The 26609-nt window shown below is 39.5% G+C and overlaps 1 protein-coding gene across 3 annotated transcripts in view; it reads left to right on the top strand.

Moving 5' to 3' along the window:
• LOC145686730 (popeye domain-containing protein 3-like) overlaps positions 1-26609 on the top strand; it is a 212215-nt gene that overhangs the window by 43588 nt on the left and 142018 nt on the right. For all 3 annotated transcript variants that reach the window (XM_081760340.1, XM_081760341.1, XM_081760342.1), the window contains exon 2: positions 15388-15568. In XM_081760340.1, the coding sequence (XP_081616466.1) occupies positions 15391-15568 (178 nt within the window). In that variant the 5' untranslated portion in view covers positions 15388-15390. The remainder of the gene's footprint in view (positions 1-15387; positions 15569-26609) is intronic.

Raw genomic sequence — 26609 nt, 5'->3', positions numbered from 1 at the left:
GTCTTTTTAGGCCACAAAATGGTGGATTTTATTTGTCCTTTTTTGCCTTTTTCGGCGTTTTTTTTTTTTTTGTTTATTGGTCTTTTTTTTAACAGGGTGTCTATCGATCACGAAAGTCATGAAAAAGTCACAAAATCAGAAAACGGGCATGATAGTCAAGAAAAAGTCACGAAATGTAGCATTTGGGCCACGATTTTTTTATCTGTACAAATATAAGTACAGACTGGAAAATTTTGTTCTATAAAACGTCAAATTCATCACCAAAAATGTCTATGGTTGGCTTTAGACGCTACCAAATCGCAAACAAACCACGCTTCTATCGCGTGCTTGGAAATTCGGTCCAAGTCGTACCCAAATTCGCTCTTGAGAATGTTACTAAATTTAACGGTTTGGTAAAGAAAAGGTCACGAAAAAGTCACGAAATTTAATTTTGGAATTTTAGTAGACACCCTGTTTAAGCTTTTAATGGGTCTTAACGTCTTTTTTTTTCCTTCATCCTTCGACAATAAGTTTACTGGTCATTAACTCGAATCATTACCACCTCTTAAACACCTTGGGCCTTATGCAGAGTCGTTCTGACGTGTGATTAGTGCCAGAGTAAAGAGCTAGATTAACATAGGTTTCCTGCAGTAGTCAAGCCTTTAGTATGACGCTAATCATACGTCAAAATGACTCTGCATAAGACCCCTTCTCTTTAGTAACGAAATTTCAAAAGATAAGACATTCTTCAACGACTGGACTGATAAGACCGGATCTGCAACAATCACAAATCAGATAAGGAGGTGTAACAATGCCTTTCAGCAAAGGGAGTGAGGGTGGGGAAGTTTTCTTATTTCAGATTTTACTTCAGTTTGTTGAAGAAGGACAGGCCGCTAGCTTACAAGAAGCTTGTATTTCTTGAGCATTATATCCATTAAATATATACAGTAATTCTAATTAAATTGAGTCTTATTTTTACATCCTTTTTCCCCAGTTTTTAGGTCTTTTTTCCAGATATTTTTAGGTCTTTTTTATAGGTCCTTTTTAAGGCAAATTTTAGGTCTTCAATTTCCGAGCCCTAGTTATGAGCGTAGATGTAATGAACATATACGGGATTATACAGCATGTACCCAAGGGCGCCGATTTCTCTGTAAATTTGGGGGGGGGGCATTCAGATGCAGAAGGTATGTATATGAGGATTTTAAGACAAATCGCATTTAAATTATGCCAAATATTGTGTATTCATAAATACAATAGGGGCCCAGATGAGCTTTGGGGGGGCCCGGGCCCCCTGGCTCTCCAGGATCGGCGCCCTTGCTTGTACCCACTTAATATTTTTTATAGTGCAGGGGCACGGTGGCTTAGTGGTTGAGAGCTTATCTCTGGTGCATGGGGTCTCTAGTTCGATCCTCACCCAAGTAAGTTTATGGTGGACAATATTGTAAAACTTGATATCCGGCGCCTCCACCATGTAAAACTTTGTCTCATATATGTTATAGGTAGAGCATTTAATAAAAAGAGCGTCCGGAATCGACTCCCACTACCAGTTTTATTATAAAAACTTCCACTATAAAAAGTATTTTTACAAAATACTATACAAGATAATCATTCTAATATGAAAGGTTAATTATAGGTGGTCTTTGACCGTAAGGTCGCAGACAGGATCTCCAACAGAGCCCCGAAGCAGGCTAAGCGGAGTGGAATTGGGTGCCCAAAGCTCCGAAGCAAGTAGTGGGAAGGTTAAGTGGCCAACAGAGCCCCGGAGCAGGGTAAGCGGCTGAGTTTAGGATTCCCAGTCAGAGCCCCAAAGCAGGCTAAGCCAGGAGGAAGGATCGATAGGCGTAGTCCCGAAGCAGACTAGAGGCCCTGGGGTTAGGTTACTCCTAAAATCGCGAAGCAGACAGTAGGAGGGTCACCAGAAAACTGGTACTGAATTGCCTTTGTCCATCCAATTTATAGGGTTCCTTGGGTGGCGGTGGCGCTGCTGCTCCGATGTCATCTTCTGCTCCGTGGGAGGGGCCAGAAGCCGTCCTCTGCATGTGACTGTAGATCCATCTGGTGGGAGATTCTCTTGCCGAACCACGTGGTGGTGGTGTTTGTAAACACTGATGCGTGGAGTTGTTTGTTTACATCACATAGGATATTACAATATCGTGTCCATGTGGTTTCTCGAGGTACTCCCGTTTTCTCTCACACTCTCATTCTACCAATTTTCCCCTCGTCATTCACTTGCCTTAATGATCCGCCTTCCTTAGCCTAAAGGGGCATACACGTGGGACGTTAAGCTGAAAGATTATATTTTTTATATAGCTCAACCTATATTTACGAAAGAAAGAGCGTATATATTTTTGAAAACAGTCTAGCACAGTGATAGCCAAACCGTAGCTCGCGGGAACATTTTCGGTAGATCGCGTTAACGCTTCGGTCGGCTAATCTTGATTCCTCCACTGAGCTGACGCTAATGACAGGGGGCGCTAAAGACAACTGCATGTTTCTCCTGCGCAACTGCTATTATCACCCTCATCTCACAGTTAATTATACACGCGTAGAGTTGTACATTATGTTTTTCGTGTGTATATGACCCTGCTCCCGCCAAGTGAACTTTGTGGTGGACAAACACCGTGTGCGTGGGTTTTCTCGGGGTTTTCCCGTTTCCTCCCACTTTCTTCATTCCACCATTTCATTCATTTCTCATAATCACCGTCTCCTTTAGCCTAACCGGCATAATCGTGGGACGTAAAACTCACAGATTTCATTTCATTTCATTTCATTTCGTGTGTATATGAGACATTTGCTAAGTTGAATAGGTTGATTTCATATTTACTAGAATTGTAAGCTTATAGGGAATAAACAAATGTGAGATTTTGTTCTTCATCATCATCTTCTTCTTTTTAAGTTGTTAGTTCTTTTGATTGGTAGCTCACAGTAGGATTTAAAAAGGGTAGAGTGGCTCAAAAGCTTCATAAGTTTGGGGACCACTGGTCTAGCATATATTCACGAGAAATTCTATCATTACATTATTGGTTATGGCTGTGAGTTTTCGTGTGTTGCATCCTTACATAATAACGTGGTTTTGAAGGACAAGGTATACTATTAACTTAGACTCCAAACGACAAATAAGCCTTGAATGCGGTGCAGTTGGAAGGTGCACAGACAATCAAATTAGACGATGACGAATCTGCACGTCTTTCAAATAATGGTGGTCACGAAAACTGATTTTTCGGTTTTATTTAAAAAAAAAAAACGATTTTTTTGAAAACTTTTAAAAGCTCGGATTTTTTGGAACAACATCTTGACTTTCTATCAAAACCAGTTTCGGTTTCATTCAACGGTTAAAAAAAAAAAAAAAAAAAAAAAACGGTTCAGTTTTCAAAATTAAAAACCAGCTTCGATGAAAAGACGAACAGGTTTTTTGGGAAAAACCGAAATGTTGCTTTTTCGGGTTTTCTGCAAAACCAGTTTTGCCCATCTTTACTTTTAAACTTCAACGTGAAATAGTTAAACCAACCCCGATTAATAAAGTGTAGAGTTATAGGTAGTGTTACTTCACTACTAGGAGCATATGGATTACTGTTACGAGAATTACGTCACTGTTAGGGGTATGTGTGCTATTTTTAGTGGTGTTTGCGTCACAGTTAGAAGAATAGAAAGAGCAATAAATTCAAATCTGATAAACAACATAACTTTTTGTTTTATATATACAAAACATAAATCCAGCATTACTTTTTAAGTTTGCAAATAAATGATTTTTCTCAATTTTTTCGAAAACTACACTAACCCTGCACTATATATATACTAACCCTGCGTTTACTTGGGCTACGGCCTCGCACCTCCTAAACCCACAATTCTACCAAATTTCAAGTTTCTTTTCCTATTTCAACTACCTAAAAGATAAGATTTTGTATTCCAAGAGAAAACTCATTTAAATAACATGGGAATTTCTTCATCCCCCCTTTAGATCCCTTAAAACTAATATATTCACTTTTGGCAATTTTCCTGTGGGTTAGTTCCGAAAGGCTACAATCATCCCAAATTTCATCATTCTGATCCTGCCGAAAGTGCCTAAACATTTTGGGATGTAGAAGATGTTCTATATAAAGAACATGGGGAAGATTTTTTCACTTTCTCATAAAACCACTCTAAGGTTGGAAATTTTTACTTTAGGTGATTTACTTACGTAATGACAACGAAAACGTACAAGCATACCGAATTTCAAGTCTTTATTCCAATTCCAAGTACCTGAAATATGAGATTATATGTCCAATAAAAGACCCATATAAATAACATGGGGAATTTCTTCATTCCCCCTTTAGAGCCCCTAAAAATTAAAAATATTCACTTTCGGCAGTCTTCGTATGGGTTAATCCCAAAAAGCTACACTCATGCCAAATTTCAATTTTCCACATCCACCGAAATTACCCATTATTTTATTAGTTAGTTCATGTATTATATATAAGGTAACTGCAGGTATATACGCCAGTGTTGCTAAATACGCCGAAGTGTTTAGTATTGGCACGATTCCGACGAAATCCGCCTCCAATATGTGTCACGGTCTTGGACAAGTCCGATTTGACGAATACTCCAGGAGATAGCGTTGAGATCGCCACACCGTGCAGTGTTGTTTGCTTCGGAAAGGTTTCGTGGACGTTATTATGTATTTCAATAGAAGTAAGAATCCGTTAATAGTACCGTACTAACTCAGAACTTTCCCGATTGTTTACAGCAATGTACACCTTATTTCGTGTTAATCTAGAGAACAATTCGTTTTGTAAGTGTAACTTCAGAATTTGTGATTCCATTGCAACTAAATCAATACCAAGCACGGTGCAGCGAAATACGCCAGCGCTAGTACAGAACTGCAGAAGACAGTTGCAGAAGACAAAGATGTTTTCATTTGTCCCACAAGTTCCATGTAATATCGGTGTAGGTTTTTAGGTCGCAGTGCAGTGACATTGTTTGTTTATCTTCTTATGGACTAAATCTTTTCAGTTTAGAACTTCATTGCAACTTCGAAGATTATCGTTTTTACATTTTTATCTTTTATCTTGCACTTGCACTTTGGTGCACTTCATCTTGCACTTTGGTTATTCTAGTACTTCAGCTATGCTGTGTAGTAATATTTCAGTTCGTATAATACAGACGATGTAAGCAGTTGCAACATTTATTACAGGTTTCTAGTAGTATCCTAGACTTGGCGTAATTACCTGCACGTGTCGGTAAATACGCCATTGTGAACACTTTTTTTTAAACCTTGGGTACAGAATAGTAGAGAGTCACTTTTTTTTCTACACGCAGAAAAGGCTATTCTGCAACGCACAAGTGTTGTTTTTTGTGTTTCATGAAAATAAGGGCCATAAAAAATCCAACACCCTTTACATGGCGTATTTACCTGCACCTACCTTAGTTAGGATTTATATATAGTTAGGCTATGTATTACCTCTTTGAGTGTTTTATAATTTCTTGCTTCTTCATTCGAGTAGATCTTAATAAAAATTCTGAAAATTAAGCAATGACTTAACTAACATAAACAATTTCCCCATCTCACCAAGATTGTATAGAAACGAAGATACTTAAAAGTAAAATAAACATGGGTGGAACAGAAGAAAAGATACATTCTGTTCGGTTAAATGTAGCTGCAGCGAAGTTTATTTCAAGAAGTGAATTTTTGTGGAAACATTTAATAGCTATTCCTGGTCACCGTTTCTTCACATACCGTAATGTTTATTTAGGTTGGAGGGATTCCATTTATGCAGCTTCACACATTATAAATAATCATATTGTCTTCGCTTCTTCAGTATAAAACCTTGACGGAGGAAATAACAGACGTTTCCTTTTCTTCTGGTTACGATTCAGTTTCAAACTCAACGGGTGCTCCAGAAGTTACGCCGATAACTTTTGGACGGTCATAGATTAAATGTGCGGAATCATGACTGTTGTCAATTAACCTAGCTAAGAAGGAAGGTAAAGCAGAATTAGGACAAAGAGAATAAAATGTTTTAGATGCCATCTAGTACTATAACTTGAAACATTTCCTAGGAAGGCAAGCGTTAATATTTGAACCCTCCTAAAAAAAGATGGGTCCTTAGAAAATATGGAAATTGGCCCACTTCTAGAATTTGAAGCTTTAAAGAGGTCCCATCGCGGCGAAGAATATCAAAGATAGCAACCAGGGCCTACAGTTGAACGGTATTCACCAGGTTATGGCATATGCTGATGATGTAAATTTAATAGGGGACGATAGGAGAACAATAGAAAGAAATGCAGTGATCTTATTAAAAGCTTGCAGAGACATGGGTTTAGATGTAAATGTACAGAAAACTAAATACATGGAAGTGCGTCGGGACCGGAATACGGCAAATTATGGATGCGTTAAAATATTAAATAATACTTTTGATAAAGGGAATAGTTTCAAATATCTAGGATCAATATTAACAGAGGAAAATCATATTCACGAAGAAATTAAATGTCGACTAAAAGCAGGGAATTTGTGTTACTATTCGGTTCAAAATCTCTTGTCGTCGCGAATTCTGTCGAGGAATCTGAAGCTTAAAATATACAAAACGATAATCATGCCTGTTGTTTTGTATGGCTGCGAAACATGGTCGCTTACTCTGAGGGAAGAACATAGATTGAAAGTGTTTGAGAACAAGATCCTGAGACGAATATTCGGACCCAAGAGGAACGGGAATGGGGAATGGCGGAAACTTCATAACGAGGAACTACATAATTTATACGGTTTACCCAACATTGTTAGGGTCGTCAAGTCTAGGAGACTTAGGTGGGCGGGTCATGTAGCTAGAATGGAAGAAAGTAGAAACGCTTTCAAAGTCTTGACTGGAAGACCAATCGGAAAACGACCATTAGAAAGACCTAGGCGCAGATGGGAGGACAATATTAAGATGGATCTCGCAGAGATAGGAATACAAAGTAGAAACTGGATCCAATTGGCTAAGGATAGAAGTCAGTGAAGAGCTTTTGTGAACGCGGCATTGAACCTCCGGGTTCCATAGGCCATAGAGTTAGTTAGTTATAATCGAAAAGCGGAACAAGAGCTCTTTAGACAATATTATTTTATATGAAATACCGTTATCACAACCCACTTATCGGCTTTCGATTTCCAGTCATTTAGAAAATCGACATTTATTTTCGTGTTTCTAAATGGCTGCAAACGGGTAGCTACTAGGTGACTCGTGATAACGTTACCTCATGCAAAATAATATTGTCTAGCGAGCTCTTGTTCCACATTTCGATTATCTTTTATCTATTTGAAGATATCACGTAATTACTGTAAAAATAGCGGCATTTTAATTTCGCAGTGTTTGGGCCTCTTAATAAACATTTTTAAAAATTACTTCTAGGAGTCCTAGGTGCCATTTTGTTGAAGTAAGAGCCAGATTACATTTATGTTTCATCTTATGAAGAAATATTCTGTTAAAATGAAGGGGGAGTAATTTACATTATTTTCAGCTCTCTTGGAAAGGATACAGTGATCCCAATCTATGCTTTACTAAAGATATGCCACATTGACTTGATCCTTAGTCTTCCGTTGCAAGCGCTGCTATCGGCTGAAGGAATTCCACTCGCTTTCTCTCGCTTAGCAACAGCTGAACCCTTATTGGCTCAACGCGTGGGTGTGTGAGGATGTGAGCTTTAGTTCGCACTTTTGCCACGGCTCAAGACATTTTGGCAGCACTATAGTTGAGTTGAATTGAAATGAAATTAAATCCTTTAGTTTAACTTCCCACGATTATACCCTTTAGGCTAAGGGAGACGGATGAAATGATAATGGAAGAACTGGTAGAATGAGAAAGTGGGAGGAGACAGGACCGATGTTTTCTCCACTAACTTGAACGAGGATCGAACCAGGAACTCCACGCACCGGAGGTAAGCGCTCTACCAATGGGCCGCCGTGCTCCCCACCATATTTCTCCTGTACGAAGCCATTTTTAGCAATGTCAACTACTAGACAATATGTCGCGAAGAAAAGCGCCGTTGGCTGGTGTACAAAACAAACCAAAAGAAATTCGAAATAAATTGGTATCAGGGCTGTGCTGAGGGGGCAAGTGGGGCGACGGCTCGGGCGCCGAAGTAAGGGGGCGCGAAATTTGGGATTAAGAGAATATATATATATATATATATATATATATATATATATATATATATATATATATATATATATATACAGGGTGTTAATGAACTATACCGACAAACTGTAAGAGGTGATTCCTTACATCAAAATAAGAGAAAAAGTTCATATGGACCTGTGGGGGGAAAAGTGCGTAGTTTCAGAACTAGGGGTGTCCAAAATTGCGAAAAAGTCAAATTTAAACAGGCCCTATTTGGAATACCAGAAACTATGGATGGTGATCCTTATCAGCGTAAAGGAAGCCACACATACGAAATCCAAAAATTCATATTTCATTAACTTTCAGTGGGTGTACAGAGTATTTCCTGTAGGGTGAAATTCCCAGACATGACATCAACCGAATTTTGAGACATGCTCTGACTTTATGATTGGTCCAAATTACGAAAACGATAAACCATGATAGCAGTGAACACAGAATCCTTTGGCGCGATGTCGGAAGTGCTAAGGATTGTCAGCAGCACGGTTTCTAATACTCGGTAAACGTATTCTGCAATGTTTTTTTTTTTTCACGTTTATAAGTGAAGAAAACGTGAAATATACCGTGACGATACTTTTAGTTCGTTTACTTCAACTACTAGGACCCAGATAAAAAGAGTTGTTTATATGTTGTTGTGCGTAAAACACGTTCAATATATGTGAAATATATTTATTAGTATTTCACGTTATTAGAATAGACTGTTACATAGTCAGATATATATGTTAGAATGACTTCTGATGTTATTAATATAACAAAACAATTAGCAATATAGCAGTAATCATGTTACAATTAGTAGTATTCAATAAATGCTGTTCGATATTGCTTTTGTTTATACATATCGGTACATAAATAATAATAATAATAATAATAATAATAATAATAATAATAATAATAATAATAATATACAATATAATTGTAGAATTTGTAAGCACTAAATATACCTATATAATGTATTGGAGTATTAATTTTTCTTTTTGAAAACTGGGTTTAAAAGATTGAAATCACTGTAATAAAATGTAAAATATAGACTAGGACTAGGGGTGGGGGGGGGGCGCCAAAAAGTCACTTTGGCCGGGTGAAAATTTTGCCTTCGTCCGCCCCTGTTTACTGTATCACTTGTCCTATCGTAAAAGCATCCTTTCTTTTTTTTTTTTAGGCCAGTTGAAGTGAATAGTGACCGCGAGAACTCGTGAAGCCTGGACTCTACAGAAATCATAGAACTCCTTTTCCTCACGTGCGATGCATCGGAAGAATTCGAGACGATTCGTGGAGCTGCCTTCCGAACGCACACTTGAGAAAAAGTGAAACAGTAGTAGTGCACTAACAACGTTACCAAACTTAGAAAACATGGCAAACGAGCGACAAAAAAACACGGAAAGAACTGTATCACGAACAATAATAATTATTTGAATTAAATAGTAAAAATAATAAAATCAAAAATATAACGACCACTACAATAACATCAAAACGAAATTTAGCGGCAATCTGACAACACTGTACTCTCAGGAGATGTTCTCCATATACTGCGAGAAATGACGCTGACAAAATTTTATGGGTGGGACACACCCTTGCGTTCTATTGGATCGTGAATTTGGCAAATGTAGGTTAAGCTTCACGAGTCCTCGCAATCACTATACTATACATTGTCGTACTTAGGATATTGCTAGGAGAGCATTGCCCCTTACTTTTGAAACGACCATATCAGTGTTTCTTCCAGGCATACTTCTGAGGGGGATTACTGCCCCAGAGTTAGCAAATCATCTCCCGGAGTTAAGGTAAATTACATTACCATTATGCGTCACTTGTACAGGGCACGTCGTTTTGTAAATAGTATTCCAGTAGAGAAGCCTTACATTTTGAATTTGACTCTCCTGGACAATATTTTTTGGAAGATATCATGGAATACAACTTCACCTTCCGGCAAGGGCGCCCTTGTGGTTTCCAAGGGGGGCAAGTATAAGCGATATTTCAAATATAGTTTCAAATTTTGATGTAAGTATTCTAAAAATTCTATCGATATTCCGAAGTACAATTTTCTCTAAGGGGGGGGGATCGCACCATCTTGCCTCCCCGATGAGCGCCCTTGCCCTCTGGTCCAACGGTATTACTAGGAAGCTAACAGTATTCTATGCCGTCTTCCACCCTAGCCCCATCTACCTGTAGTTAGGCCTTAGGTGATATAGAAGAGAAACAACTAAAGTCGAAGGAAATAATGAAAAATAAATTAAGCTCTTTCAACCGCAACAGAGGCGCTGATTTTCTGAATAACAATTTTGAGATGTATTAAGATATCCAAACAAATATATCCAGAACCTAGGGGTGCCCAAGCAAATTTTGGCAGCAGCAAGCTCTCATTGGTTCTCCAGGATCGACGCCGCGCCGATGACCGAAACGCTTGTGAATAAAGCTACGAGATGGAGCTCGTGTGATAACTTTTAATACCATGTCACTTAATAGATTATTTTTCTTCACGACTTGCTTGGTTTCGACTACTATTGACAATAATTGAATGAAACTATTATCCAATTTTTGAGGACACATAACCATCAAATTAGCAGTAGTTGGTAGCATGCACTTGAACCTCTTCGTAAAAGTTGTTGTTCTCTACCATTTCATTTGTGGGTCCGTCTACACATATTGTATTTAAATAATAATTCCATTGTTTTGGACTAAAACTGATTATCAATAAATACATCAGTGTTGTCATACTTGGTACAATAAATTGTATCAAATTCAGCCCTTTTTATCATTTATCGGCTCGTTGGTACCATGCAGGCATTTTCAGCCAGTGTTGCCAGATCTACTGATTTTGCAGGAGATCTCCTGCTCTTTCTACGTTCTACTGATCTACTGCGAAAGAAAACGAAAAGTGAACAATCTCCTGCTTTTTCCTTACTTCGAGAAGTTGAAGATTATTAATATTGAATTTTCAAGGTTTCCTCACATAAAAAGATGAAATTTCTCTGTTATAATACACAAAGTTCTGTAGAGCGTATAGTTATAGAGCTTTACTATATATAATATGAATGCAAAGAATACAACTGTACGTCATCTTCTATAAGATTCGTCTATATTCTGACTTTCTGTAAGATTTACAAGTAAGTGTTGTTTAAATTGTGACTTCGGTTGGAAGAGTGGCTTAGATCATTTCTCCACGATCGTCAGCAAGAAATCGTCTTACGCCACGATCACGTGTGACTGTACCATATAGCTACGTTATCGGTACGTGCATGAAAAGACATTTTCCCACTCCACTTTGCTCTTTCACTACGTTTTACTTCACATACGTGTGTATCAAATAATATTAATATAAATCGGGACTTTCCCTTTTATTTGCTCAACGTAGTTAATCGGAAATGAATTCTGGACTGCTTGTTTTGACTACTCTCCCTTACTAATGGCAAATTTTTTTGCCTTCTCCCGGATTTACATTCAAACGCCACCACTGTATGTGTCTACTGCTTTCTCCTGTTTTTTTATCTTTGAATCTCCTGCTTTCCCAACTGATTGATCTGGCAACAGTGTTTTCAGCCCGTTTTGTGAAAAGGTTGGTACAATTCTACCCAATTCACCACCATTTAACAAATACTTGTCACATTTTCAAGTGTCAGTAAGACTTTTTCTACATCTCACGTTACTTATACTGTGTGTTGCGCTCTTAAAAAATGCTGTTGAACATTCATTTCTGTGACGTTGCTCCGCTTAACGCTAAGAACTTTGTGTAGAAAAGTCGTAATTCGAACTATACCGGAAAAAGAATGACCCTAGATGAGCGCACGAGAAAGAAGTAGTGTGGTAGAAATTTTAGTCGTCCTATTTGGATGTTTTTAAAAATTAATTTTAAAAAACACTTTCTTGATTTAAACTCTTGGAAGACGAGGGGAGTGTTATAGAACTTTACCTCTATTACTTTCATGTTATAGAGCCATGTATTACACTCAGGGGTAAAAGTGGATCTGAAAAAAGTAGGGGGATGCATGACGTCACGCCGTTCCCCGTGCCTATCTTTGCCCTTTGTAATGTTTTAGAAGTGGGGGACCCCACATATATTTTCTGAAAATGGATAGACAGCCTTCCACCGCGTTCCCCGACACTTTTACCCCCCATGGTATAAAATAATGAATTCAGCCCTTTTAGTTTCAATTTGGTACTATTTTTCAGCCCACTCCAGAGCTAGGACTGTGGCAACATTGATACTTGTAAAATGTTCTTAATGAAAATACTCATCTTTCAGCCCTCGGTATAATTTTCCTCATCAGTCGAAAGTTAATTTTCTGGTTATTACTCTCAGTCCATCATACCTTTCTATCTTTTCGCCTAGTATTTAAAGCTCTCCTGCCTTCAGTCGTGCACTTCCTACCATAATTTCTATCTCCACTCTGCCCCTTAAAGGCTCTAGTTCGAGATCCCACTTGGGGAGTATCTTCATCTTCCGCCCTCCAAATTAGTCAAGTGGCTATCGCGCGAGCCTTTGACGCATTAGGTTCCGCCTTCTGGGATCAATTTCCAAAATCATTGAAATTTGAACCCACTTCAGCTGTTTGAATTTCACCTTAAACTGTAGGGCCGCGTATTATATAGCCTCGGTGTTAAAGTTCAACAAGAACAACAAACTATTCCTCCGAAAACATTTAAATAAAATGAATCCACTGAATGACTTTTCTTTAGTTTCTTAACATATTTTCCAGATGGACTATGGTTGTTAATTCTATTCCTAACTTCCAATCTGAATAGAAGAACACACCTGTGTTAGTCGGGAGTCTATTCAGTCTAGCATGGACGAATAATATTAAGATCAACTGATCTTTCCATGTAACGCATCACAGCACACAGTACATATCAGAATATCATGAGTCATTAGTCTTGTAATATTTCCACAACACAACCAGCAGGCACGTGTATACAACGTGATCGGTCGTTAAGTACAAGGTCAAACTGCCCCAAGAGGTTCTGCGCCAAGCGGACTATTTGACATGTTGGAAGCCATACCGTCAGTATCGTCAGTCAGTTGTTAGTAGCAGTGATGATCAGTGCTCAAGAACGTCTGATACGTCTGTGAACTGTAACTGTTTAATTTCGAACTCGAGCACAACGCTGTGGCAGCAACCCAAAACATTTCTAATACGAAAGGGGAAAGCGCAGTGAACTACAGCACAGTAACTGTTGGCTTTAGAAATTTCGTACAGGTTGTAAAAACTGTCGATGAGCAGCCAAGATCTGACCGCCCACGCCATTGAGGAAAATCCATCCACCAGCACACGATGACTGACAAACTAACTTGTCATGTTCCAGTCGACTGTAGTAAATCACCTTCACGAATTCGGAAGAACCATCAATAGTTGTCGCATTTTGCCACATTAGTTTTTTCCAGCTCAGAGATTAAATATGCGACGAAGACGGGGTATTTCTCCGAAGTTCGAATGTACAAAATCAGTGGTTGAACAAGGGCCAACTTGCAGAAACGGTCACCAAACAGTCGTTTCGAGCATAAAGTCACGCGGTCTGTGTGGTGAAACTATGAGATAATAATTCGCTTCGGGTCCATTCCTAGCGGTCGAACCATCAATGTCGAACATTTGAAACGGATGTGTGCTGTACTACACCAAAAATATCCTACTTGGTGAACCAAAAGCATGCTCTGCTGCAGCAGGATAATGCAAAATGTAAAGATCCCGGAGAAAAAAAATATAAATAAACCTTCACCTCCAAAGGAAACTCAACCTTCCTTAATAGAACGCTTTGGGCAGAAGTCATCCCTCGAAAAATACAACACAAAAGCAGTTCCCGCCATATAGTCCTGATCTTACCTCCTGGGATTACTACCTGTTGCGTCCTATGGTGCACTTTCTGAAATCACGATGCTTCAACAGCCAGAAGGCAGTGGTGCCCACCCCCCCTCATGTCCATGACGCACCCCCCTCAATTGCCTATACATAGGTGTTCTTCCATGAAAAAAAAATCCTTTTGATTAATTTTTACACCCTCTCAAACATATTTACATATATTTTTAACCCCTCCAAATATTTCAATGACGCACTTTGCGTCATAGCCCCCCCCCTTGTGGGCACCCCTGCAGAAGGAGATGAGAAAAGCAGTGACTGACTTCTTGACATCTATGAACAAGACGTGGTATCGAGATGGCAAGGAAGTGGCTGTAGAGAGTCCAGCTATACTTTGAATGTTAATGTGCTTTAATTATATTGTAATAAATATTGTATATTGTAATAATTGCAAATCTTATGACTCACTTGTAATACTGTTAAATTTTGGTACTATTCCGATTGAGAAGCAATTGGTAAGTACAGGAAGATCCACATAAAACCGGTATGCCTGACACACGAGATTCAAGTAACACTTTAACAGCAGCAATGAATAGGTAATAGTAACGTTAAACTGTTACCTGATTATAAGAGATGCTGTAAGTATTAGCCATGGGCATCCAAGCATCGCTAACCTCGTTTGATGACGTTAATTCTGCAGGTGTGATGTTGCTAATTTCTCTAGTAAACCAAGGCTCATCAGAGATGAAGTAAAACAAGGGGTGCAAGTAACCGTTAGCAATAGATGTTAACAGCCAGTTACAATAATGAACTTGTTTCCTAATCCTCATCTTTCAACTATTGTAGCACACTCACAGGGTAGGCTTTTAATCTATTATCTTTTAGTACACTATGACACGATGTACAAGATACACCAACTTGTTGCGATAACCTCCTTACTGACCTGCGAGGGCTTCTCGTAATGTAGTGCGAATTCTGTCTATGGTTTCAGGGGTCCTCACTGTCGGTCGCTTATTCCTTTGCACATTCTGAACGGATCACACAGCCGTTCATCTCTTGTGCAAGTCTTGAATAGTGCTGGTCGTGGAGAGTTTCCTACCAGAACACTTCGCTTGAAACATTTCTTTACATTCCTTGATGAAGCCTGTCTTTATGTAAAATGCCACATTATCAATTCGCTGTTCTAATGCAAACTGCCCCATTTCTATTACAAATGTTTCTTGTTACCACAAGCACTGATTCAAAACATAACACATTGCAACAAGTCAACAATACGAGTTTCTCATAACGACGACGCACGAACACACCGCTGCTCTCAACTTTATGATAAAATGCAGTGTAGCCAATTTTTCGAGACAGTGTTGTCACCCCACAAGCAATTTAACTAGAGATGATTAACCGGTACGTGAGGCGTACCATTTTTATGTGGGACACCGTATATAAAGTTTATTTTGGTACATAGATTTGCAATTATATAATGTTGCATTTTCATGTTTCTTTTGCAGGTGATGCCACCCAATGCAGTGCCTGAATTGCTGCAAGCGATGAGTTTAGCAGATCTCAACTCGAGTCCCACTGATACATATACCTGGATCTCAACTACAGACTCCAATGAAGCTGCTGGAAATAATAGTACGGGCCTATTTGATAGTTTTGATGAACCAAGTATCAACGGAACGCTTGCTGGTAAGTAACTGTTCACGAATATCTTAATATTTACTTAAATAGTGTGGAAGTATCATATTGTGTGTGTGTGTGTGTGTGTATGAAACCAAGGATGTTATAAAATAGAGGATTTGCTTATACAACAAAATCGTGAAGCCATACGTCACAGTTGCCTTCTTCGCTTAATAAAATCGCAATATTTTGAGCCAACATTTATGGCGGAAACGAGAGTAGCCAATCAGACGTGCCGGTGCTCAGTTGCTTTCTGGCTTCAGTGAGTTAATAGGATGAAGATAAATATGGGCAGATCCTCTATTTTATAACATCGTTGGTGTGAACGCACGTTTTATATCTATTTGTTTTCATTTGAATGTTTATTCATATATTCTTCAGTATCTCACGGAAACTTGACAAATATGGGGTGGTATGCATTGTATCAATTTCAGAGCATAATTACAGTATGAGTGATACCTGTAGCGACTCTATAGGAGTGTGAAACGAAAGGCTCCATATTAGTACCTTCAGAATGTCTTGAAAATAATAATGCAAAATCTGTTTCTTGAACCAACTTGTGCAACTGTCAGAACCCTAAAAAGATCAGAAAAAGGAGCATCACTATTTTAAGTAAAACTTTAGAATTAAGAATAACTATTAATAGTAACAATAGTGAATCTTTACAGCTATTATGAGACGGCTCGATTTTTTTTTATTGAAAGTAATTTCGTTTAAGAGGCCCCATCACGGCGAAATTAAAATACAGCTAATTTTACAGTAATTATGTGTTATCTTCAAATATATACAAGATAATCGAAAAGTGAAACAAGAGCTCGGTAGACAATATTATTTTACATGAGATACCGTTATCATGGCTCGCTTATCTACTTTCGATTTCCAACCATTTAGAAAATCGACATTTATTTTTGCGTTTATAAACGGCTGTAAACGGGAAGCTACTAGGTGACTCGTGATAACGGTACCTCATGCAAAATAATGTTTTCTAGCATGCTCTTGTTCCACATTTCGATTACCGTATCTTTAATCTATTGGAAGATATCACATAATTACTATAAAATTAGAGGTATTTTAATTTCGCAGTGATTAGGCCTGTTAATGTGATTCCTAAAAGTCTAGTAGTATTTAGTACGAAGGTTGGGACATAAGTAATGGCAATTATATATTTTTCATCGCAAGAACTCTGGATCGCTAGACTCTGCGTCAGTGACTAATGGATACGAGGAGGAATATATAACTATTTAAGATAGAAACAATGGGGAGCATCGTGACACATGCATTTATTTGACTCATGGTAACAGTTCGCTACAACAGGTGCCCTCCTTCTTCCGGAAGGGTATGAGTGGATACTGCATAGTGGCACAACTGTCCACCTTTACACTTCTATCAGTGGATGGAGCACTCACCTTACTGAATGATGTGGATGTGTAGCTCTTTTCACAAGATAGCCTTCATATGACTCAGACAGTGTACATGTCATGTCGGCCTTCATGCAGTGTGCAATTACAGCGTGCAACACACAAGTGGTCTCTTCCATGTCATTGGATCACTGGTTCGTTTCCTCTCCCGCCGGCCTTACGACACACTGGTTGAACGCCGTATTATTTTCTATAGCTTCTAGTATTACCCTGTGACATTCTCTGGCAGCACTTTCCAGATGAATCCCTATTTTCAAGCACGCTGTTCCTGTCGAGTCAGGTCTATCCATTCTGCCTGGCCATTGATGTTCCAGCTCAACGCTGTTCATAGGCTACTTGAGTGAGACACTGACATCTGGTCCAGTGTCTATGTACTACGCGTGCCAAATGCGTAGAGTCCAATGATGATCTTGTTCTATATTCTTTTCTGCTGAGAAAAAAAATAGTTATCATGACTTATGTCCCAACCCTCGTATTTCAAAGAATTATTACAACTACATTAAAATTATTATAAAGTGAGGGAACATTTGCTACGAAACAAACGATAGTTGAAATTTATTGAGTGGTTTATACAACATATTGTAGAATTTGTATTAGTATTTCTGAACTATTGATTTGGTAATTAATTTTAAGTGCTATTTAATTTTAGCTGGCGTTGTGGTTGAAAAAATAGGTAAGACTGGAAAAAGGGCAATCACAAGCCTTGCATGTACTGTGTTAGATAGAATTCACACTCCATTGCATTAGCATCAGTGTACCTAGCATACAGGGAGTTAAAATATTTGGTGTAGTCATATTGTGATAGGAACAAATAGTTCTGCAGTATTTGCCAAGAGAAATACCTAGGTATAATAGTAAAGTGTGCTTGCTTCCTACTGTTTCGTTGGAAAATGTTCTGTGCTCTCTAAATAATGCAGTTGGAAATACAAAACCTCTATTAGATAGTCTACACTACACTGCTAGCTAACACATAGTAGCCATTACACTGTGCTGCAAGCGTAAGTGTTTTGTTGGGATGGCAAAAGTTCATATATCGTAAAGTTGTAACCCCCTTACATCCATAATTATGGACTATCAGGATAAATTCATAGCATGCACTGTCAGTAAACTCTTTATACATTTACACATAGACCCTACATATGGTTATTACTTATTAGAATAATGGAAACACCTGGAGTTTTAAAAACTTCAGGTGTCTGGGTTGGACACGATCAGGCGGCAACCACAATCCCAGTCAGTTGATGTGGTGTGTTAGAGCAAACTTCGTACTACATGAGGAGCAGTAGAACGGCACTGTGTAGTGAAATGAGCAAACACCGATAGTGTAAAATTGGCTCGCTGATTTTCGAGGGTAAAATATATTGTTGGCACTCAGTTATGTTGTGCGAGCGTCACGCATTGATGTGTTACGAGGATATGATGCTGACGGCCTATAAAACTCATGGTAAAACCACATCGGCAAAGAGTAACAATGGTCAAAAGAAAACTCTCAGTGACAGGTATGGTTGAGACTTAAAAGCCGTGCCGTGACTGCGGCTTAAGTAATAGAGGTACGCTACAGCATCTCCTACATGTTGTGTCGAGAATGACAGTCTACCGCGAGTTACGTGACAGGAAATAGAGGGTCGGGTTGCACGAGCGAAACCGCAGATGAGAGACCATAACACTTTATCATGATGCCAATGATCCGCGAACATTTAACGTGGACCACTGATGACTGGAAACGTGTGGTACGGTCGGATGATTCATCATGTATCTTATTTTAAACCACCGACCATGTTTATATGTGACGGACGTCCGAAGAACCATATGATCCGCGTGTCTCCGCCCAACTGTGAAATATAGCAGCGGCTCTGTGCTGCTGTAGACAGCAATATCATGTTTTTGGTGGGTCTTCTGCTTACGCTAAACGGTCATGTCACTGCTCGTGCTTATATCGCTATTTTACGGGATCTTGTGCATCCTATGATTCAGATGTTTTTTTCGGCCAATTACGCCATATTCGTAGATGATAATGTATCTATTAGCACAACTGAAGCTGTTGTGCAGTGGTCTGAGAAACATCAGGAGAAGTTGAACACCTCTAATGGCCAGGCCAATCCCATAATAAAAGAAAACCCACGCACATGGTGTTTGTCCACCACAAAGTTCAGTTGGCGGGGACTGGAATCGAACCCGGGACCCCAAGCACCGGAGGTGAACGCTCTACCACTGAGCCACCGCGAACCAGAAGCAGCATAAAATCCCTCCCTTCGTCAGTCCAAATGTTAAATAATGCAAATATTTTTTTTTCATCAGTAATGTGAATGTTCCTCTCGCTCGTGCACAATAACTATGCCTTATATAACGGTTTAGACAGTCTTGTAACAGCAAATGAAAACCTGGTATTACAGCATGCACATAGGATAATGACACCTGAAGCGCAAGGTTTTTTTATCAGTTAAGCATCCTGCTTTAAAATTGATCATTTCAACAACATATATCTATAATATTCATAGCCAGAGACAACGCTGGATTATTTTCCAGGGAGTGTGTGTGTAAAAGACAAACCAACACAGTCGCAAACACACACACACATTTTGAAGCACGTATACACATAATACTTCAAGTTATAGGTCTGTAACGATTATACTAGTACAATACATAAGTTTATTAACTACATTATACATATATACTAAAATACAATTGTATTTAATATAAACATATTAAATTATGTAGTGAGTGAGTAAACGAAGAAACATGTAATAAAATCTTTGGTTTTATGTTCCTTTGTTATGCCCTTTAGGGTAAAGGTTAATCCACGCATAACGTGTTGTTTCTACGCCGTGCCCCGTACGTGTTCTGGTCCATAAAGTTTCTTTGCAGACTTCGATACTGAAAATTCACTGGTATATCTTTTTTAATTCACACATGATGTGCCTTGCCTGTTTTGTTCCCATGCCGTGCCCAGAGAAGTCGCCTCGAAGACAAAACTGCTCAGTCGTGACACGTCGGCCGTGATACTTCGGCTTTCTTCGGAGCACGCGAAGCAACACGAAGTTGACCAGAACCAAGAGAAATGGTGTAGAAAGCAGTAGTAGCACGGCATGGTATGTGTGAATGGTTACGGCTAACGCACGGACGTAGCATGGCAGGAGAATAGCATGGGCACGGCAGGCACACTATGTGAATTAGCGTTAAAGGAGATGGGTGATTAGAAGCGAAATTGTGAAATTAAATTTTTGTGCTGCTCTACCGGCAATCGAACCCAAGCTCACGTGCACCAAAGACATTATGTGTAAGCCACTTTTTATTATTAAAAATGTTAACTGATGAATCAAATATTTCTCATTAACTTTATTTTCCTAATTACCACTATTTTACCTAATTTCACATTTTTCCACTCCATCTGTACAATATCTCTCTTCTATACATGTAGGAATTCACAATATTCATCAAGTTTTTATTATGACAACACACTATATCGTCGTAGAGCGCTCCATTCGTACTTGTACAGAAAACAGATAACGATTATGCACTGTTCGGCGTTCCGTGACTACTAATCACAAAGCCAACAGATGAAAATCGTGTAATATTCAGTGCTGCCAACTTACTAGAACAGAAATGGCGGGCATTTCAAAACTTGTGTTGTTTATGAAACATCCTTTATATAAAAGCATCTAATGTTGTTTATAAGGTGCTAGAAATTCTTTCTGCCCATAGCAGCTAAAGAGAGGGTTGAATATTTCTCTTGCCCATAGCAGCTGGAGAGAAGGTTGAATATTTCTCTTGCCCATAGGAGCTGGAGAGAAGGTTGAATATTTCTCTTGCCTATAGCAGCTGGAGAGAAGGTTGAATATTTCTCTTGCCCATAGGAGCTGGAGAGAAGGTTGAATATTTCTCTTTCCCATAGCAGCTGGAGAGAAGGTTGAATATTTCTCTTGCCCATAGGAGCTGGAGAGAAGGTTGAATATTTCTCTTTCCCATAGCAGCTGGAGAGAAGGTTGAATATTTCTCTTGCCTATAGCAGCTGGAGAGAAGGTTGAATATTTCTCTTGCCCATAGGAGCTGGAGAGAAGGTTGAATATTTCTCTTTCCCATAGCAGCTGGAGAGAAGGTTGAATATTTCTCTTGCCCATAGGAGCTGGAGAGAAGGTTGAATATTTCTCTTTCCCATAGCAGCTGGAGAGAAGGTTGAATATTTCTCTTTCCCATAGCAGCTGGAGAGAAGGTTGAATATTTCTCTTGCCCATAGCAGCTGGAGAGAAGGTTGAATATTTCTCTTGCCCATAGGAGCTGGAGAGAAGGTTGAATATTTCTCTTTCCCATAGCAGCTGGAGAGAAGGTTGAATATTTCTCTTGCCTATAGCAGCTGGAGAGAAGGTTGAATATTTCTCTTGCCCATAGGAGCTGGAGAGAAGGTTGAATATTTCTCTTGCCCATAGGAGCTGGAGAGAAGGTTGAATATTTCTCTTGCCCATAGGAGCTGGAGAGAAGGTTGAATATTTCTCTTGCCCATAGGAGCTGGAGAGAAGGTTGAATATTTCTCTTTCCCATAGCAGCTGGAGAGAAGGTTGAATATTTCTCTTGCCCATAGGAGCTGGAGAGAAGGTTGAATATTTCTCTTGCCCATAGGAGCTGGAGAGAAGGTTGAATATTTCTCTTGCCCATAGGAGCTGGAGAGAAGGTTGAATATTTCTCTTGCCCATAGGAGCTGGAGAGAAGGTTGAATATTTCTCTTGCCCATAGCAGCCGGAGAGAAGGTTGAATATTTCTCTTGCCCATAGGAGCTGGAGAGAAGGTTGAATATTTCTCTTTCCCATAGCAGCTGGAGAGAAGGTTGAATATTTCTCTTGCCCATAGCAGCTGGAGAGAAGGTTGAATATTTCTCTTGCCCATAGGAGCTGGAGAGAAGGTTGAATATTTCTCTTTCCCATAGCAGCTGGAGAGAAGGTTGAATATTTCTCTTGCCTATAGCAGCTGGAGAGAAGGTTGAATATTTCTCTTGCCCATAGGAGCTGGAGAGAAGGTTGAATATTTCTCTTGCCCATAGGAGCTGGAGAGAAGGTTGAATATTTCTCTTGCCCATAGGAGCTGGAGAGAAGGTTGAATATTTCTCTTGCCCATAGGAGCTGGAGAGAAGGTTGAATATTTCTCTTTCCCATAGCAGCTGGAGAGAAGGTTGAATATTTCTCTTGCCCATAGGAGCTGGAGAGAAGGTTGAATATTTCTCTTTCCCATAGCAGCTGGAGAGAAGGTTGAATATTTCTCTTGCCCATAGGAGCTGGAGAGAAGGTTGAATATTTCTCTTGCCCATAGGAGCTGGAGAGAAGGTGAATATTTCTCTTGCCCATAGCAGCTGGAGAGAAGGTTGAATATTTCTCTTGCCCATAGCAGCTGGAGAGAAGGTTGAATATTTCTCTTGCCCATAGGAGCTGGAGAGAAGGTTGAATATTTCTCTTGCCCATAGGAGCTGGAGAGAAGGTTGAATATTTCTCTTGCCCATAGGAGCTGGAGAGAAGGTGAATATTTCTCTTGCCCATAGCAGCTGGAGAGAAGGTTGAATATTTCTCTTGCCCATAGCAGCTGGAGAGAAGGTTGAATATTTCTCTTGCCCATAGCAGCTGGAGAAAAGGTTGAATATTTCTCTTGCCCATAGCAGCTGGAGAAAAGGTGCACTATATAGGATGCTCAGGCTAGACAGGGATTCTCAGTTTTTGGCGATTGAGAGGGTACACAGTAAAAAATGGTTGAGTTAATTCAACTCAATTTTAACACAGGGCAGTGCTTCCAGCGTGACTACCACTATGCGGTGTTAGTTCAACACATACCCCGCGGTGTTGCCGTTTAACACAGGGGGTGTGTTACGTCTTTAACACACAACCGGTGTTGAGCCGTGCCGTAAGCGTTAATGAATCACAAAATTATAGGTAGATGGATAAATTGTTGAGGTCTTTTGAATTTGGCCAATCAGAGTGCTCCTTTAAGCCACGTATATTCGACGATAAGCATTCGAGATAAGATAAAATCTGCTTGCCATGTAGACCTAATTTTATAACAAAATGACGAACTGTCTATTTACTTTATTTTATAGTTCTTCCATATTCACTTTCAGATGATCGGCGCCGGTTGCCATCTAATAAAGTTGACGCGTTTGTTGCTTCTAGTACACAATCGCTTAGAAAAGAAGCAATAAATGCATCAAATGTGGGAGATGAATTTAGAAACCTAAATGGCACATGCTTAGCACATCTTGTGCTGTTAGGGTTTCTTCAGAAACATTATGTAAAACCATTGAAAACACATCGCGCGGTTTGCATTTTCAAATTTTGCGTATACTTGGATTTGTTTAAGTATTTCTTTCTACTGTGTTTGTCTGTAGCTTCAATTCATAAGCCTTTATAATTAGATGCCCAACATATTTGGCAATCCCGCAGAAAACAACACGGAAGATTCTACACTTGTGTTAATTTAACACACAGGCCGTGTGTCATTTCAACTACCGTCATTTGACACACAACTCCAAATGGAGAGTGAGTTGTTCTAACCATTTGTTTGTGTTATATTTTAACACAATCGTGTTAACACATAGGCATGTCGTTGAAATAACACAACGATTTTTTTTTTACAGTGTATGAGTCTTTCCCCGTTCGTAACCTCTGGAAAAGAGGATAAAGGAAACTCTCTTGCCCGTAGTAGCTAGAAAAATAGGAATTTCTCCTGCTCGTAGGAGCTGATAAAGATAGTGAAGTTGACCAGTCAAATGCCGACTGATATAGACTGGTGTTGAGCAGCACCTTTTATATTCGCCAATTCGGGAAGAAAGATGGCGCTGGTGCTCCTCTTCGTGCCCCATGTTAATCCCATACAACGAGGAGTCGTCTGCTTCTGTTGTTTATATCACGCAACAAAGTGGAGGGAACATTGCAATAAACTTTTGAGAATTAAATATTAAAATTATGTATATCAAGATTTAATTTACAAGAAGTAAGGGATATTTAAATATATCTGTAGAAAGAATCAGCAGAATTAAAGCATTAACATTCCAGTTGATTTAAAAGGATAATTTTTCATGAAAATCAGTGGGCTGAAAAATAAAGATTGTGCAGGCATTTAACACCATTAAAAGAAATACACCGTATGTACAGTTCTAATGCTAAAATATTAAATAAGTGAATATTGTAGTTACGGGTGATTTAGAGACCTGCACGGGCCGAATTTTTCGGCCCGAGCCCAATCCAGCCCGAACGTACCTAGGCCCGGCCCAGCCCGGGCCCGAAAAGTTTTGGAGATTTTCGGCCCGAGCCCGGCCCGGCCCGATAAGTTTTTAAAATTCTTGGCCCAAGCCCGGCCCGGGCCCGATAAATTTTAAAAGATTTTGGCCCGACCCCGGCCCGACAATTTTTTTTAAAAAAATTAGCTCGATCCCCAATCTTTCTCAAAATTTGGTACTAAATTTGACTTAACCCTCAGAAACATTTTCTAAACTCTGGTTCACAACCTGACGCTTGCCTCTCGAATGGTACCATTGCCTCCTAGAACTTTGCCTGTCATCGAGAGAACAAAAACCCCATTCCCTGTAACAAAAATCTAACTTAATTGATTTTTAGCATAAAGTGAATATGGCAATATTGTTTAGCGACAGGCAAAACATTCCCACCCCTTCTTGTTATATTTTGAGTTCAGTGAAGGTCAAGGTCAGAGCTTAATTTACCGCATAATGCCTGCAATCCTCTGTAGTAAAAGTGGAGCCGCTAAGCAACACAAACTGTAAATAGCTATTGCATTCTTTGTAACATTTTTCGCGGACACTTCTTCAACGTTTGGCTTTATTCCAATTATCATTTAACGAAAGTCTATAATTATTAAAGAATTGCAATTGATCGGCCCCAGCCCGGCCCGACCTGAAGAGAAATCAGTGTCGGCCAGCCCAAGCCCGGCCCGGCCCAAAGAAATAACAGTGTCGGCCCGCCCAAGCCCGGCCCGGCCCAAAGAAATAGCAGAGTCGGCCCGCCCAAGCCCGGCCCGTGCAGGTCTCTAGGGTGATTTCAGAGGACATCCTGAAATCTCCGGGAGAAGACCTTCAATCTAATAACAGGTAGGTACTGTGAAAATACTAGTAACCCACACTGAACATAAACTCGAGGTATGGCGTTGAGGGGAGTTCCTGTTACCCGGGATGCCCTCTGAAATTATCACTGATTGATCATGAAATGAAGTGTCTAATTTAACTGCCCATGATTATGTCCTTTACGCTAAAGGAGACAGATGATTTTAATGCATTGAACTATTATAAAATAATTGGTGGAATGAAAACGTGGGAGGAAGCTGGAGGCCCACCGGAGAAAACCAATGCAAATAGTTTTGTTATCTAAAGGTGGACTGGCTCCATGGAAAGAGCTATGGTACAGATATTGAGAAAGTGCCATAACAATTGATCGATGAGGTATCTAATCCACATCTCGAACTTCGAAAGATAATTATTCGCAGGTGCATTGTCAGCTTGATTACAGAGAACAGCAATATAGTTGTAATTCCAGCAGCGGCGCAAATCTCTCTTCAACATTTGGGGGGCGGGGGCGTGTAAGACCATTCCTATAATTTTTTTTCTTTTTGTTTTTGTTTAAAGCGATGTTGGAAATATTTATGAAGTTGAAAACAATGCTGTGGAGGATCAGGGGAGCAGAGTTGTCTTTAACACTGGGAGGTGGGCAGATTTGAGTGTTATTCTGGGAGGGGGAAACATCAATTTCATTTCGCTTTCCTTTGTGGCAATCGGACACAAATCATCACATTTCTCCCCCCCAAAAAACACATTTAAAATCGTTTTATTGTGGAGAACAGTCCCCCCAGTTCCAAGAATGGAGAGGATATGTCCCCCTCATACCTCCAGGGATTTGCGCCAGTGAATTCCAGGTTAGTCAATCTTACTCGCTCTTTGAAAAGTTATTATCAATAAAGATACACAAAATACGCGAATTATTTTGTGTATTATTTCCGAAAAATAATATAAATATTTTAGGGAAATTTATTCATTTAATTTTCGTTATTAAAATTCGTGACGGAGGGGGCGCTGTAAAAGTGACAGGTGTATTGGACGTTTGCCCAGTTACCTGGTTGGCCAGTCCACCCATTATCTACCATCACAAACTGGGGCCGAACCAGAGATCAGTAGCATCATTTTGCTTCCTCCTCCCTGGAATAGTCAATTGCTGACTTAAACGAAGTTGCGATTCAAGTTACTCTTATGCGGGATCATCCTTTAGCAATTATGTAGTCTCCTATTGCAGTTCCCTTACTTTTTACTAGGGTCGGCCAAAATTTTCCGGAGTCCAGATTCCGCAAAATTTATTTTCCGAAATCGGAAGCTTCATTCACCGGAAGTCTCACTTAAAAATCGGAAGTCTTTCTGGAAATCGGAAGTCTCACTTAGAAAATTCCGGATTTTTCCGAAATCCGGTATTTTTGCGAATTCCGGAATAAAATTCCGGAGTTGACCATACCTACTTTTACTTTCGTGCGACTATGGGAGAGAAGAAAGTATGGTGGTTGTGAAAATATTCGAATTTCAAGACTTCAACGGGTTACACGTTTTATAGCGCCTCAATTCTGAAAAAGTATTTTTTCGATGTTTGTTCGTCCGTTCGCCCTGA

This window comes from Thermobia domestica, chromosome 5 (assembly GCF_964235325.1).
Source record: "Thermobia domestica chromosome 5, izTheDome1.hap1.1, whole genome shotgun sequence".
Taxonomy (NCBI): Eukaryota; Metazoa; Arthropoda; class Insecta; order Zygentoma; family Lepismatidae; genus Thermobia; species Thermobia domestica.
This window is presented reverse-complemented; position numbering and strand designations above follow the sequence as displayed.